Here is a 14260-nt window from a genome sequence, read left to right on the forward strand (position 1 = left end):
ATGCTGAAGAACTCAGTATTTCCAACATTGGTTTTACAGCAACTTGAAGTGAATGTTACAAAAGATGTTGAACTCTTGTGTAATACTATACATTTCCGTCACTAAACACACATCTAGTTTGAAATATAGTACATACGTTCAATAATAACCCCTATTTGCATTCAGAGCATTTTTAATACTAAGGTATCTCTAAGTTTAACACAATAATGCCCATTGCCTAGAGGAACACTTTGAGAGGACACAACAAGTAAGATTCAACTTTTGATAAATCTATTTTTATTCCAGGAATCAACAAGAACAGCAAAAATGTTGAGGGTCAAAATAATCCAAATGCATCCAACAATGTAGATGGCAGACATCTGGCCTTCCGCCCACTCGGGGCAGAATACCATTATCAAACTTATCCCACCTGCACTTCAATGCAATGCAAGTCCTTTTTCAAAATGGGGGAGGCTTCGCGCCGCAGTCGTGACCCTTCCGACAAAGAGAGCGGGGAAGCCAGGAGCAGAGAAGAGGAGGTCCAGGCATTTTGCAGTGGCCCTTCAGTTGGCTTTGGCGCGGAGCTGCGCCCTCTTGCCCGTCACGGCCTGGAAACCAGTCTTGATGCTAGCCACGGAGCAGCGCGAGTGGCACGTCTCGCACTGCAGGAAATAGAGGCGGGTGTCCTTCTGCAGGATGGTCTCTGGAGAGCGGCAGGTGTGGCACGTCACATACTCCTCTGTGGGGTGAGGGGCAAAACAAATGGAATTGAGCACTGTGCATTTCACCAGTGATCCATATATTGTGTACATGTTCAAAAACGGTTGTGAAGACAAAAAAAGCTACAATTGTCATATATTATATGGGCAAAAATTTGGGCAACAAATTTTGTATATCGAATCAAAACATGAAGTGTTTTTCTATATCATAACTAGTTATGCCAGTTTAATTGTAGTCAATGCATATACCAGTATATATTTCAATAAAACAAGCACATTTTGAGTACTGCGGTGCCTCTACTTCCGAACGTCTCTACAAACTCAATTTTCAGATTCTGAAACCTCAACGGGAAAATATGGCCTCTTGTTCCGAAAAATTTCAGGACACGAGAGGCAAAAATTCAGAATGGGCTGCTACTCACAACTCCCAGAGTTTACCTAATATACTTATAGCTTCTCTGCCACAGGCTATTGCCTAACATATTCCTGGCACCCAATTGGCTAAGAAAGACCTCTAATGTTTGTGTATGACTGTATCCCAGCGTCTTTTTCATTTGCCCGTAGGTGCATGAGTTGTTCCGACAGCTTTACATTAGTGTACCGTATTTTTCGGACTATAAGTCACCTGAGTATAAGTCGCACCAGCCATAAAATGCCCAACAAAGAGGAAAAAACATATAGAAGTCGCACCGGAGTATAAGTCGCATTTTTGGGGGAAATTTATTTGATAAAATCCAACACATTGAACAGATATGTCATGTTGAAAAGCAACTTAAAATAAAAATACAATAGAGAACAACATGCTAAATAAGTGTGCAGTATAATGTTACATGATGCGTGAACAACGAAATGCGAATGCGGCCGGTATGTTAACATAGCTATTAAGAGTTACTCAGATAACTATAGCATAAAGAACATGCTAACAAGTTTACCAAACCATCAGTGTCACTCCAAAACACGTGAAAACATAACATGTGAAATGATATAATGTGTTAATAATTTCACACATAAGTCGCTCCAGAGTATAAGTCGCACTCCCAGCCAAACTATGAAAAAAAACTGCGACTTGTAGTCTGAAAAATACGGTAATAACTTTTATTCTTCATTGTTTGTTTTTTACACAATGCACAACTCTCATTTTATGTTTATTGCGCAATAATGTAATTGTACCATGTATTTGTTACATTTTTTGATGGATTTTCATGCTTTATAAAATATTTATGTCTGAATTTTGGGGGGCTTGGAACAGATTAGGGCATTTACATGGAAAACACGCATCTACTTCTAGAATTTTCAGTTTAAGAGACTACCTTTCAGAACCAATTTCATAAGTAGAGGTAACGAATGAACAACAAAAACACAAAAAATGATGGAAAACAGCTGTCAGACCTAAAACAACAAAAATTGAGATCTTGGCAGATGCAACTTAGTCGCACTATGTTGCCTGTATTTTAATGGGTTAGAGTTGACTGTGATTGTGTGTCCTGGATGAAAAGGTGAAAAAAATACAAATTGTGGTCCTTGAGTCTGGTTAACATTGTCATTTAAATCAACCCATACCAACTACTTAAAAATCAAAATGGGTAAGTGCTAGGAACCTGAATCGAATTGAGGAATCATATAAATTCAAACCATGCCTTAGTTGAGAATCATCACACCCCTATTTTGTGGGTCTGGAACATACCTAAGAAACGCAGGCCCACAGATTCCGCATTTTAACATACCCTGTGTTAGTCATTGAATATCTACCGGTATTCTGTTTTTGCACAATTTCTATGAATCTTTCATATACCACAAAAACTCAATTTAAAAAGAAACTGCGAGAGAAAAAAACTTGTTTCGAAATGATACTAAAATGTTTTGAGATCATAGTTGTGGAATACTTGCAGTAGAAACCAATAAAGAATAGACTTTTACCTTTTCCCTGTCATTACATATACATATACAGTATTTAGGAGGAAGTCAATTACAGTACTTGCAGTTTTTCAATGCTTGAATAACGATGCTTTCTGTGTATTGGCAAACTAATGCGGCACGGAGGTTACAATTTTTAATCATCACACCACACTGTTTGTACTTCTGATTGTTCTTGGGTAGAATTAGTTTTGTTTTGTTTTCTTTTAGGTGTGAAAATGCTTTGGATATTCCTTATACTAACCAATACACATGAAAATGAAAGACCAAATCATCCATCCCTCGTAAAAATGTGTTTCGTCAACCCTTTGACAGAAAATAGTAAATAAAATCCTCAAAATTGAAGATCCAGATTTCATTTTTTCACCAAACACCGACATTATAACTTGACTTACTGATGTATCTTCTCAAGACGTTTTCTATCTGTTTCTGTTGAAATCTTCCTTTGATCACAAGCTGGTTGTTACCATCAATGGAACCACTGAAAGGACACCCACCCACACACAAAGTTAGCAAAATGAATCCACAGAATGAATTAGAGCTGAAACGAATACTCGAGCAACTCGAGTAACTCAAGTTTAAAGACTGATCCGAGTAATTTTATTCACCTCGAGTAATCGTTTATTTTGACAGCTCTAAGCATCACGTTTTGCTCGGACTACTTTTAATGCGGGACAACCCGCTGATGTCACGTGCGTAGAGGAAGAAGCAAAAAAAAAAAAAAAAAAAAACCTTACTGCAGCCGACAGCCACTACAAACGACGCCGACGCTGCTAAATACAAGCCCGCACGATGCTACGTTGGTAGCAGATAGCGTCTGATGAGTCTTATAGCGATCACATGTATGTTGAACTAGATGCGAAATGACAGACTCGGCCGCGTCTGGGCAGTGTTAGTAAACAGCCGCCATCTTAAAGCAGTAGAGCGCTAAGCACTAATAAAGAGCGCTAAGCGCTAATAAATAACATTAACGTTACTGACACTAGCTGACGTAACGTTAGCCCTGCGGAAGGCTAGGTTTCTATTAATTATGACCACTTTCGATGCGTGGCTAACGTGTCTTACATACAGGCTTTAACATAACATAGCGTTGTGGAGTGATGAGGGTGTAAAATAAAAACTCAATAACGCTAAGTATCAATTTTAGCCCAGTAGTCATTGCTGGATAAAACACCAAGTGGCACTGGTCCCTAATGTGCTCCAATACAGCCTGTATCATACATTTATTTTGAACACTGCAAAAACTCAAAATCCTATCAGGACTTACAGTTTAGACTAACTTAAAAGTTAACTAGAACTTTAAAATGGCTTGAAACAAATAGAAATTCAATTGAAACACGTGGGAAAAAATCCTAACTTTTAAGTGATGTGTGTTATCAAGTGTAACGGCATTATGCATACATATATATATATATATTAATAAGATCTAAAGGTTTTTTTGAGTGAAAGCAGTGAATTAGTCTTTTTTTTTTTTATTCTAGTTACATCTGAGATGCAATTGTTGGCTGTTTTCAACAATATACATCGAAAATAAAGACATTGATTGACTGAAAATGGTTCAAGATTAGATGAAATGTCTTGTTTTCTCATGTATATTTATAATTGCTCTTCACCTAAAAATATATTTGTTTTATCCGATTACTAGATTAATCAATAGAATTTTCAGTCGATTACTCGATTACTAAAATATTCGATAGCTGCAGCCCTAGAATGAATAAGGGTGCATATTTCGAGTTAAGTCATTTGATTTCCAGAGTTCAATTTCATGGACCAACAATATATTTGAAAAAGGGACGACAAATATATATACACACTCATACCTGTCAAGTTGTACGGTTTTGGCGTAATTTGTACAAGTGAGCACTGATTTTTAAATGTGGACACCGTTCGTTCAAAATCTGTACATTTTTCATGTATTACGTTTTTTTCCCTGTTCGGATTTTGTCACCGTTTCGGCAACGAGACAATGTGCGTTACGTTGGTTGAATGACGCGAAAAAAGTCAGAGACACGGAAAGAGAAGAGTGTTTGTTGTGACGCTGTAGCAAACACGATGCTAGGCTGGGTGGCTCCAATGTTTCCTGACTGTAGCCGAAAGCCTACAATCTACGCCTAGATATCACATGCATATAGAACTACATGCGAAATGACAGGCTCGGCGGCGTTGGTAAACAGCCGCCATTTTAAAGCAGTAGACTTCTCAGAAAGGCTCTGTTGTAGTGAACCTTCCTAGCTAACCTAAGTAACTTTTTATCTAAAATACTCCTAAATCGGCAAAATCTTGACTTGAATCTATCTTTAAATGATGAACCAGTTTTAAAACTTTAACATGTCGAAAGTAGACGGAAGGGAACTAATGCAAAAACGGGAGAAATTTTAACAACTTTAACGGTTGATTCACAACATTGAATGACTTCCAAACATAGCATAGGTTACTTTTTTTTTTTTAATGAAAAAATGGGGGGGGGGGGGGGGGGGGGGCATGAAACGTAACACCACTTACTTTGCCAAGTAACTAATTACTCTTACATTCAGGTAACCGAGTTACTAACTCAATAACTTTTTGGGAGAAGTAATTTGTAACTTTAATTAATTACTTTTTACAAGTAAGATTAACAACACTGGTCATAAAGATTAAGTCTGCAGAATGAAAAGTGACGAAAGCGGAGATTTTATTCTGCCAATTTGTTGCTGAACACAATTTGCCTGCAACTATTGCTGATCACTTCTCAGAATTAGCAAAAGAAATGTTCCCTGACTCAAAGATTGCAACTATAAGTTGATTTTATCAATTGTCCTTTTTAATTTATAATTGGACACATTGACAAACTATGATCAAGCAGAAGTGCAGCCATCAAAACACATGATAGATATTGCCAAAAGTGCTACATACAGTACAATTATAACAAAAGTCACTGTTAAATTTTAGTAATCATGATGTCGCTGAAGATATTGTTCTTTGATTGCACCAGGTTATATGTTACAATATCACCAATAATTCATGTTGTTTTAAAAATTGAGTTTCATTTTTGTTTCATATTGGCCGCTATATACGACGTTGTAAGATTAGTCACCAATTTGTAAGGGCATACGTCATTATTTGTAAGATTGCCAACGGCCTCGGGTTGACAGGTATGCACACTGACCTTGTTCCCAGCTCAGCCAGTAGAAAGGCGAGAAGATGTTTGGGCTGACGATGCAACCTGTCGTCAAATGCACACAAAAGTCCATTTTTTAAATTTGAACAAGATGCCGGATGGGTAGGTTAGAATCAATTGCTCACAATTTGCAAATATCTGTGAAGTTGACAAAAGAGGTCTTTTTGGTCCCCACTCGCACCACTTGAGGGGGCTTCATCACAAACTTCCTCTTCTCTCCCGCCACCATGTCTGGGTTCTTTTCCCTCATAATGTTGAAAACTCTGTTCAGGAGCTGAAAGGCAAATCATGCACAATTTGACTAAAAGTGACATTCTTTCATCACTTTAGTCCATGTGGAAAAAATAAAGCTTGAACATAAAGTAATCAAATTGTTTTGCAAAGATTAAAAAAAAAAAAAAAAGTCTTTGGAAGGCTTTTTGCCTCTGCATGCGTGTTGTTACCTCATCATATGTATAGTCTCTTTCAGAGCCAGCCCAGGCTGGTCCAGTGGTGGAACTGAATGAAATGCCATCATTGTTTTTCCCCTCATCATCCTCCAGTGCTGAAAAACATCATGCAAAAACAATTTTGTCATTAATATCAGTGATATTTTTGGCAGCCCTTTTAATTTTTGTCTTAAGTCTTCTGGAAAAAAATACTTATTAGTCTTAGTCACACTGTACTTTAGTTATTTCAGAATGTGGTGGTCTTCAATACTCAATAATCGTCTTCAAGTGTAGTATTGGGATTAGGGCTGCAGCTATCGAATATTTTAGTAATCGAGTAATCGACTGAAAATTCTATCGATTAATCGGATAAAAAAAATATATTTTTAGGTGAAGAGCAACTATAGATATACATGAGAAAACGAGACATTTTATCATTTTCAGTCAATCAATGTCTTTATTTTTTATGTATATTGTTGAAAACAGCCAAGAATTGCATCTCAGATGTAACTAGAATTTAAAAAAAAAAAAAGAGAGACTAATTCACTACAGTGGTACCTCTACATACGATCACTTCGACACCCGATCTTTTCGACATCCGACGTAAAATTTGAGCCGCCATTTGTTTCTACATCCGACGAGTTGCTCGAAATACGACATGACAGCACTGCAAACGAACGCACGGTGGATTTTCTTGTGTGAGAAATCAACACAGTTTTCAAAAAAAGTTGATACAGTTGGAGAAACAAGGAAAAAAGTGATGCTTACCTTTGAAATGAAGATGCAAGTTATAGAAAAATATGAGCTTGGGGTGCGCGTCCCTGAACTGGCTCAACAATACAGCTCCATGGTCCTCTTCCGACCACCGTTCGCCACTATTTATAAGTTAAGGTGACAATTATTATTGTGGTAACATTGCCAAAGAAATCGCCAGCTTTGTCACGTTTTTATCATTTATTTAAGAACTTATCCAACACAAAACGCCCATTGTCTTAAGCAGTTGATTGCTCTCAAGAAAATGAAAGTATTATCTCTACCGCACCGACCTATCTCACTGAGACGTCAGCTTCGCGGTGCGTTCAGGGACAGTAAAAAGTGTCCGCCATATTAGAATCCGATTCGTTACATTATTTACAGGAATAATTATTAATTCTTCTTATTATTATTATATTATTCTGAATTATTTATTTATAACTTATTTGTTTTTCTATGTTTAATTGCCATTTGTAACAGTGCCAGCAGTATTTATTAAGAATTTAGTGAATGTTTTTAGGCTTTGGAACGAATTAATGGAATTATAATGTATTCCTACGGGAAAATCCTGCTCGACATACGACCATTTCGACTTACAAAAAAGGTCCTGGAACGAATTAAATTCGTATGTAGAGGTACCACTGTATATATATATTTTTTCCCACGTTTTTCAATTGAATTTCTATTTGTGTCAAGCCATTTTTAAGTTCTAGTAAAGTTTTAAGTTAGTCTAAACTGTAAGTCCTGATAGGATTTTGAATTTTTGCAGTGTTCAATATAAATGTATGATACAGGCTGTATTGGAGCACATTAGGGAATAGTGGGACCAGTGCCACTTGGTGTTTTATCCAGCAATGACTACTGAGCTAAAATTGATAGTTAGCATTACTGAGTTTTTATTTGACACCCTCATCACTCCACAACGCTGTTATGTTAAAGCCTGTATGTAAGACACGTTCGCCACCCATCGAAAGTGGTCTTAATTAATAGAAACCTAGCCCTCCGCAGGGCTAACGTTACGTGAGCTAGTAGTGACAGTAACGTTAATCTTATATATTAGCGCTTAGCGCTCTACTGCTTTAAGATGGCGGCTGTTTGCTAACGCTGCCCAGACGCAGCCTAGTCAGTCATTTCGCATCTAGTTCAACATACATGTGATCTCTATGAGACTCATCAGATGCTAGCTGCAACTAACGTAGCATGTGCAGGCTAGTATTTAGCAACGTCGCCGTCGTTTGTAGCGGCTGTCTGCTGCAGTAAGTTGTTTTTTTTTTGCTTCTTCCTCTACGCACGTGACATCAGCGCGTTGTCCCGCATTAAAAGTAGTCCGAGCAAAACGTGATGCTTAGAGCTGTCAAAATAAACGATTACTCGAGGTGAATAAAATTACTCGGATCAGTTTTTAAACTCGAGTTACTCGAGTTGCTCGAGTATTCGTTTCAGCTCTAATTGGGATTAATCAGGATCGAATCAAATCGTGATACGACTCGTACCCCCAGATATGAGATATCAGATTTGAAATACACACCCTTATTTACCGTGTGTTTCCAAACAAGCAGCATGGAGCTAAGCCTATCTTGAAACACATCCGAAACTCAGGTGAGGACAGATAGGGAGAGGTGCAGCACGTCTCACATGAGTGACACGACCCAAACACTGCTGCGATGCAAGGTGACGTACGACAGCTTGCACTCATGATGAGAAAAGTGAAGGCTCAGCCTAGAACTACACGGCAGAAGCTGGTCAATGACCTGAAGAGAGCTGGATGCACAGTTTCAAAGGCTACTGTCAGTAGAACACTACGGTGCTAATGGTTTAAAGTCAAGCGTTGCTCAGAAGGTTCCACTGTCGAAGCCATGTGAAGGCCCGTCTGAAGTTTGCCAGGGACCATCTGAATGATGCAGAGGGGTCAAAGGAGAAAGTCATGTGGTCAGATGAGACCAAAGTAGAACTTTTTGGTGCAAACTTTACTTGTCGTGTGTGGAAGAAAAAGAAGAATGAGTACAATCCCAACAACACCATCCCCACTGTGAAGTATGGGGATGGAAACCTTATGCTTTGGGGCTGCTTTTCAGCTAAGGGGACAGGACGATTGTACTGTATAAAACAGAGGTTGACTGGTGAAATGTATCGTCAGATTTTGAGCCGCAACCTCCTTCCCTTAGTCAGAGACTTGAAGATAAGTCGTGGCTGGATCTTCCAACACGACAATGATCTGAAGCACACAGCCAAGCTGACCAAGGAGTGGTTGCGTACAAAGCATATCAAGGTTTTGGAGGGCCAAGCCAGTCCCCAGACCTCAATTCAATAGAAAATCTTTGGATGGAGCTGAAACATCGTGTTTCTCAATGATAACCCCGAAAGCTGACAGATCTAGAGAATATTTGTGGAAGAATGGGGCAAAATCCCTCTCTCCATATGTGAAAACCTGGCGAAGAATTACAGAAAGTGTCTGACCTCCGTAATTGCAAACATAGGCTTCTGCACTAAATATTAGCAATGATTTTCTCAGTGGTACAAATACTTATGAACCTCCTTAAATTACAAATAAATGTCTGAAAAATGCATCTATGATTAAAATTTCAGACCTTTACCTATTTTTTAAGTGGGTGAACTTGCAAAATCACAAGGGGTGCAATGCAAATACTACTGCTCCTCACTGTATAGTGTCCCTGTATTTATTTCCATAAATGTTGCACTGAAATATTCTCCTAGTCTGAGGAAGACAAAACATTTCTGACAAATTGTCCTGGACTGTGCAAAAAATAAACATCGTTTGTTTTTGCATTTCAAAATAGCTTGATTTTCTCGTAGAATATCGTAGATTGATTAATTTGCTGACCTATGTATCGATAATTGTTTTATCGCTATATAATGATTAACGTGAGCCTTGTATTGGAAATCATATTTTATCGGACTACTATACAGAAGTAAGTAAAGGGATAAAACCATTGTCAGATCAAAGTAAATGGTAAGATTTGATCTGTTACCGTCATCCTTCTCAATGGGTTCCCCTTCCTCGAAATCGACTTTTTTGGCCTTCTTCTTCTTTTTGTCTGGAAGCATCAGGTCTAGGTTGTCCTCCTCGAGAACATCACTTTGGTCGCCCTCAATTTTAAGCTCCTGGTTTAAGAAAACAACACAACTTGTTTACACCCGCTATTAAGATTAAATTGAAACACTCATGGAAAACAGAGACATCACTTACTTTCATCCCCTCCTCGATGTCATTTTCAAACACCTTTTTGGGTTTCTTTTTCTTTTTTTTCTGGTTGAAAAAGTTGAGATCATTCAAATCATCAGATGTTTCTGGGGGGAAAAGAAAACTGTGGTTTAGTTAAGATTCAGGCTATATTTAAGATTCAATGCATATTTTACAGTGGAAAAAAATACTGACAACATCCTAACCTTTCTTTCTACTATCATCTTCATCCATATCCAGGTCCTTGTCATCACCAGCCTCTGGTTCTGCCTCTCTCACCTCTACCTCTTTTACTTCTTCACCTCCTAACCCATCTCCTCCTTCCTCATCCAGCATGAAGGGCTTCTTCTTCTTCTTTTTTTTCTTGGTCATGTTGGGATCGAAAATCATCTAAAAGGATACACATCAGAATCAATTAGTTCATGATGACACATCAGAATCAATTTGTTCATGATGATACTGGCTTAAATTTTTGATTCAGTTGTCACCTCATAGGTCAATGGGCAATACGAAAATAACAACTACAGTTGTCAGATAATGACTTTTCAACTCATATACAGTGATCCCTCGCTACTTCGTGCTTCAAACTTCATGCCCGCAGTCCATCGTGATTTTTTTTTTCCAATAAAAAAAAATACTAATGAGCTGTCCCGTGCAGTTCGCGCAGTCTCCCTCTCACTCTCTCTCCCTGCTCTTTGTTCGTCAGGCAGGTGGCAGGCAGTGCACGTGCACTGGAGTTGTTTATTAAAGTTGACGATGATTGACAGATGAATGTGTTGGATCTTGCAAGTCACAAACTTCTGAAGTGCCGCATGTAAAAATCGTTTAACTTGTTAAAAAGTTGCTGTGGCAACTCACTGTGAGTAACTGAGCAGCTCCGAGCGGATTTCAGTAGACTCACTCAGTGAGGCATTTAATAAAGCCAAGCATTTTTCTACTAGTGCTTTATTCTTGTTTAAAAATAATTCGGTGGGACAGTAACATGTTTAAAACTTATCATAATTATTACATTAGCATTAAAATATATGTTTATACTTTTTTTTTTTAATTATACTTTGGGGAAAAAAAAGTGAAAAAACATGTCTTATATGCATCTCTTTCCAATGCTAAATGTGAATAAATACATTGAACACACACACACCCACACACATACACACACACACAAAAACCTAATATTTCACTTATTGCAGCGGGTTCTGGTCCTCATTAACCACGAAAAGCGATAATGTCCAACTCCAAAAATTCGATACTGATATCAAACTAATACCGATATATGCAGTCGTGGACAATATTCATTATATTTCAATCATTTGTTGTTCATTTAATTTTTGCAACATGAATGCAAATGGTCTGCTCACATAACAAATCCCAAGCATCTTCGTTTGGAGACATTAAATGGTCAATAAACAGAACTGCTGTGCTATGATGTGACTAGCCCTTGTACAAAGGCAGAAAGCCTTTACATTCAGTTTGAAGGTAACTTGCCTGTTGGCCCAAAATCATTAATGGAAAACCGATGTCGATATTATCCGATATCATTTTAATGCTTTTATCGGCTGATATTACTGGCTACCCAATAATATTGGACAATTCTAATAACAACCATTCCCACTCTTCTGTTTCAGGGTGTTCAAGTAAACCAATGGCCGCCATTAATGGTGACAGACAAACCAAAGTTGCTCTAAAATACTGTTTTTACATTGAGTATACAACTTTGTCATAGTATCATTTACGAAATTGAAAATAAGGAAACACATCAACAACCTCCTATTATAACGGCTTAAATGCTTTTCATAAATTAACTAATATGCGACATTGACAGCGGTAGATGGCCAATCCATTTGGACTGGGAGGTCATCCCAGTTACAATGGATTTGATGTCTATTGCTGTCAACAGCAGTTCCTGGCAGGATCGGGTTGAGCGGTCGCCCGGGGCAGCAAATTGCTAGGGGCGCATGAACGTGAGTGATTGTTCATTATAATTGGCTCCCCTAGGGTTGCAATGACGCCCCTGCAGACCGCGGTTACTGTCTGCACACAACCCCAAAAGGAGAAGAAGGTGGGGTTTAGATCAGTTAACAGTGTCACTCACCTAGGGTTGACTTTTGATTTTTATTGTGCAAAGAAACTTTTTTTTTCAGTTGAATATTTGACCTAGAGGTATAATGTACATGTATTCTTTATGTTAAGAATTCTTCAAGTCGTTTAATAACCGTTTAATTAATTTATTTTCTATTTAGAGCGGCACTTTTACTTTGGAAACTGCTCGTGCTTTTCCCCCCCAACTTCTACGTTTCCTGGTTGATGTGTCTGCTCTGCTCCTTCAAAGATCAAGTGAGTATGCCTTGTAAAGTGAATTAAAGGCGCTACATATAGATCGTGAACATTCCTTCTAATGCTAGGTGGAGGAATAGTTGTGTTAAATGTGTTTTTATCAATTTTTTAAAAATTGTTTACACTTGTAATTTCGTAGTTGTTAGCTTGTTTTTTTAACGGCTACGACTGTTAGCATCACATAAAAAATAATTAATGTGCCCAGTGAATGTAGTGGCTTGAAGGGATATAGCGTGCAAATGTTCACATAGTTGGTTTATAGTTAAAATTATGTGGTTCAATGTTTAATAAGCTAAACACTTTACGAAGTCTGTGAATGTTGACTATACAGTAGGGAGAACAAGTATTTGATACACAGTCAATGGGAAAACCCATTGACAGTGTATCAAATACTTGTTCTCCCCACTGTATGTTATTCACCAGATACTAAATTTGTGTACATGTATGCGCACCAGCACACGAGCCCAAAAAAGTATTTGATTTCATCTCCTGTGCTCTCTAACCGTAGACCCTGTAGTGGTCAACACATCTGAGCCAACTAGTCACAAGTAGAATCTTCCACTTTCTTTATTATTTCTACGATATTTTTAATGTTTGTGATGCTAAATTAATGTTCTCTTGCACATATTTATTGTTGTGCACTTTCAACTGGTTTAATGGCATTAATATATTTAACATTCTAAGCAAATACTATGTTTTGGTTGTTGAGTTGTGCCAAAGCGTATTGTCGCCCAGGGCACCATGTAGGCTAGGAACTCCACTGACGGTAGCGGATAAGTAAATTACCATGTATCATTTAGGAATGTAGGAAGAAGCAGAAGTATCCAGAGAAAAATACACAGGAAGGTAGATTTTCACAATTTGCATCTTGACTTCCAAATTATCGTACCGTAACGTCAGCCTCAAAAGCTATGAATTAACTCCAGTAAATATGACTATTTTGCTCACAACATTGCTATGATAGAAAGTTTCACCCTCACAAAATTCTCATCTTATTAGTACAAATTCAGACACCTTTCTAGCAATGTAAAGTGGCTGCGATTTCAAATTCTTGTGATCACGACTTGAATCGTTTAAACTGCAAGTCTCATATATGAAGATACCATACAAGCAAATTCAATTGACAGCAGCACCATTTGCAGCTCGACACATAAAAAACTACACGATTGTGTTGTTCAAGATAAGGAACACTGAGGCTAACACCGATGCTAATGTTAGCTAACCTATGTCACAGCTCATTTCCATTGTGATTAAGTTCTCCAATAGGGTGACAAGACATACAGACAGTCCATTGTGAAATGTGGCTTTCAACACAAGAACGTGGCGTGTGTTCAAGCAATAAAGCAAGCGTTGAGGAGCCGTTCTTGCTTGCACGCGCCGTTCTTAGCTCGGCACCAGCCATGTGAGAGCTACAGCGGACCGGGAGGGGTGCCGAGGCCCAAAGTCATCCTCATCAGCTACCCGATCCATAAACTCACATAGTAGACCTAAAAACGTCTACAAATAAACAATTTTGACTTAAAAAAGTAAGCGTATGGCGTACCTCGTCTCCAGACATGTTTGCGAGTGGACAAGTTTAGGAAACCTGGCTACTTTGTTTCTTGATGGGTTCTGTACCGCAGGTATCTTGCGTCAGCGCAAAACTCGCAGTGCGCATGCGTTTAACATCAAAACGTCACTTCCATGCGACATAGCTTCTTGCGACGAAAGCACATATTAGTCTAATACTGTAATATGAAAACCATTTTTAGCATGATGCTGAGCAATACCTAAT

The 14260-nt window shown here is 38.2% G+C and overlaps 1 protein-coding gene across 1 annotated transcript; it reads right to left on the reverse strand.

Moving 5' to 3' along the window:
* Positions 1-253: 253 nt before the first annotated feature.
* Positions 254-14175, reverse strand: eif2s2 (eukaryotic translation initiation factor 2, subunit 2 beta). Its single transcript, XM_057823721.1, has 9 exons — positions 14030-14175; positions 10359-10542; positions 10159-10259; positions 9941-10073; positions 6213-6313; positions 5895-6043; positions 5758-5814; positions 3008-3093; positions 254-718 (listed from the first exon to the last, which is right to left on the reverse strand). The coding sequence occupies exons 1-9, from the start codon at positions 14042-14044 to the stop codon at positions 543-545; spliced, it is 1002 nt and encodes a 333-aa protein (XP_057679704.1). The 5' UTR covers positions 14045-14175; the 3' UTR covers positions 254-542.
* Positions 14176-14260: the final 85 nt, after the last annotated feature.

Source organism: Corythoichthys intestinalis, chromosome 2 (genome assembly GCF_030265065.1).
Source record: "Corythoichthys intestinalis isolate RoL2023-P3 chromosome 2, ASM3026506v1, whole genome shotgun sequence".
In the NCBI taxonomy this organism is placed as follows: domain Eukaryota; kingdom Metazoa; phylum Chordata; class Actinopteri; order Syngnathiformes; family Syngnathidae; genus Corythoichthys; species Corythoichthys intestinalis.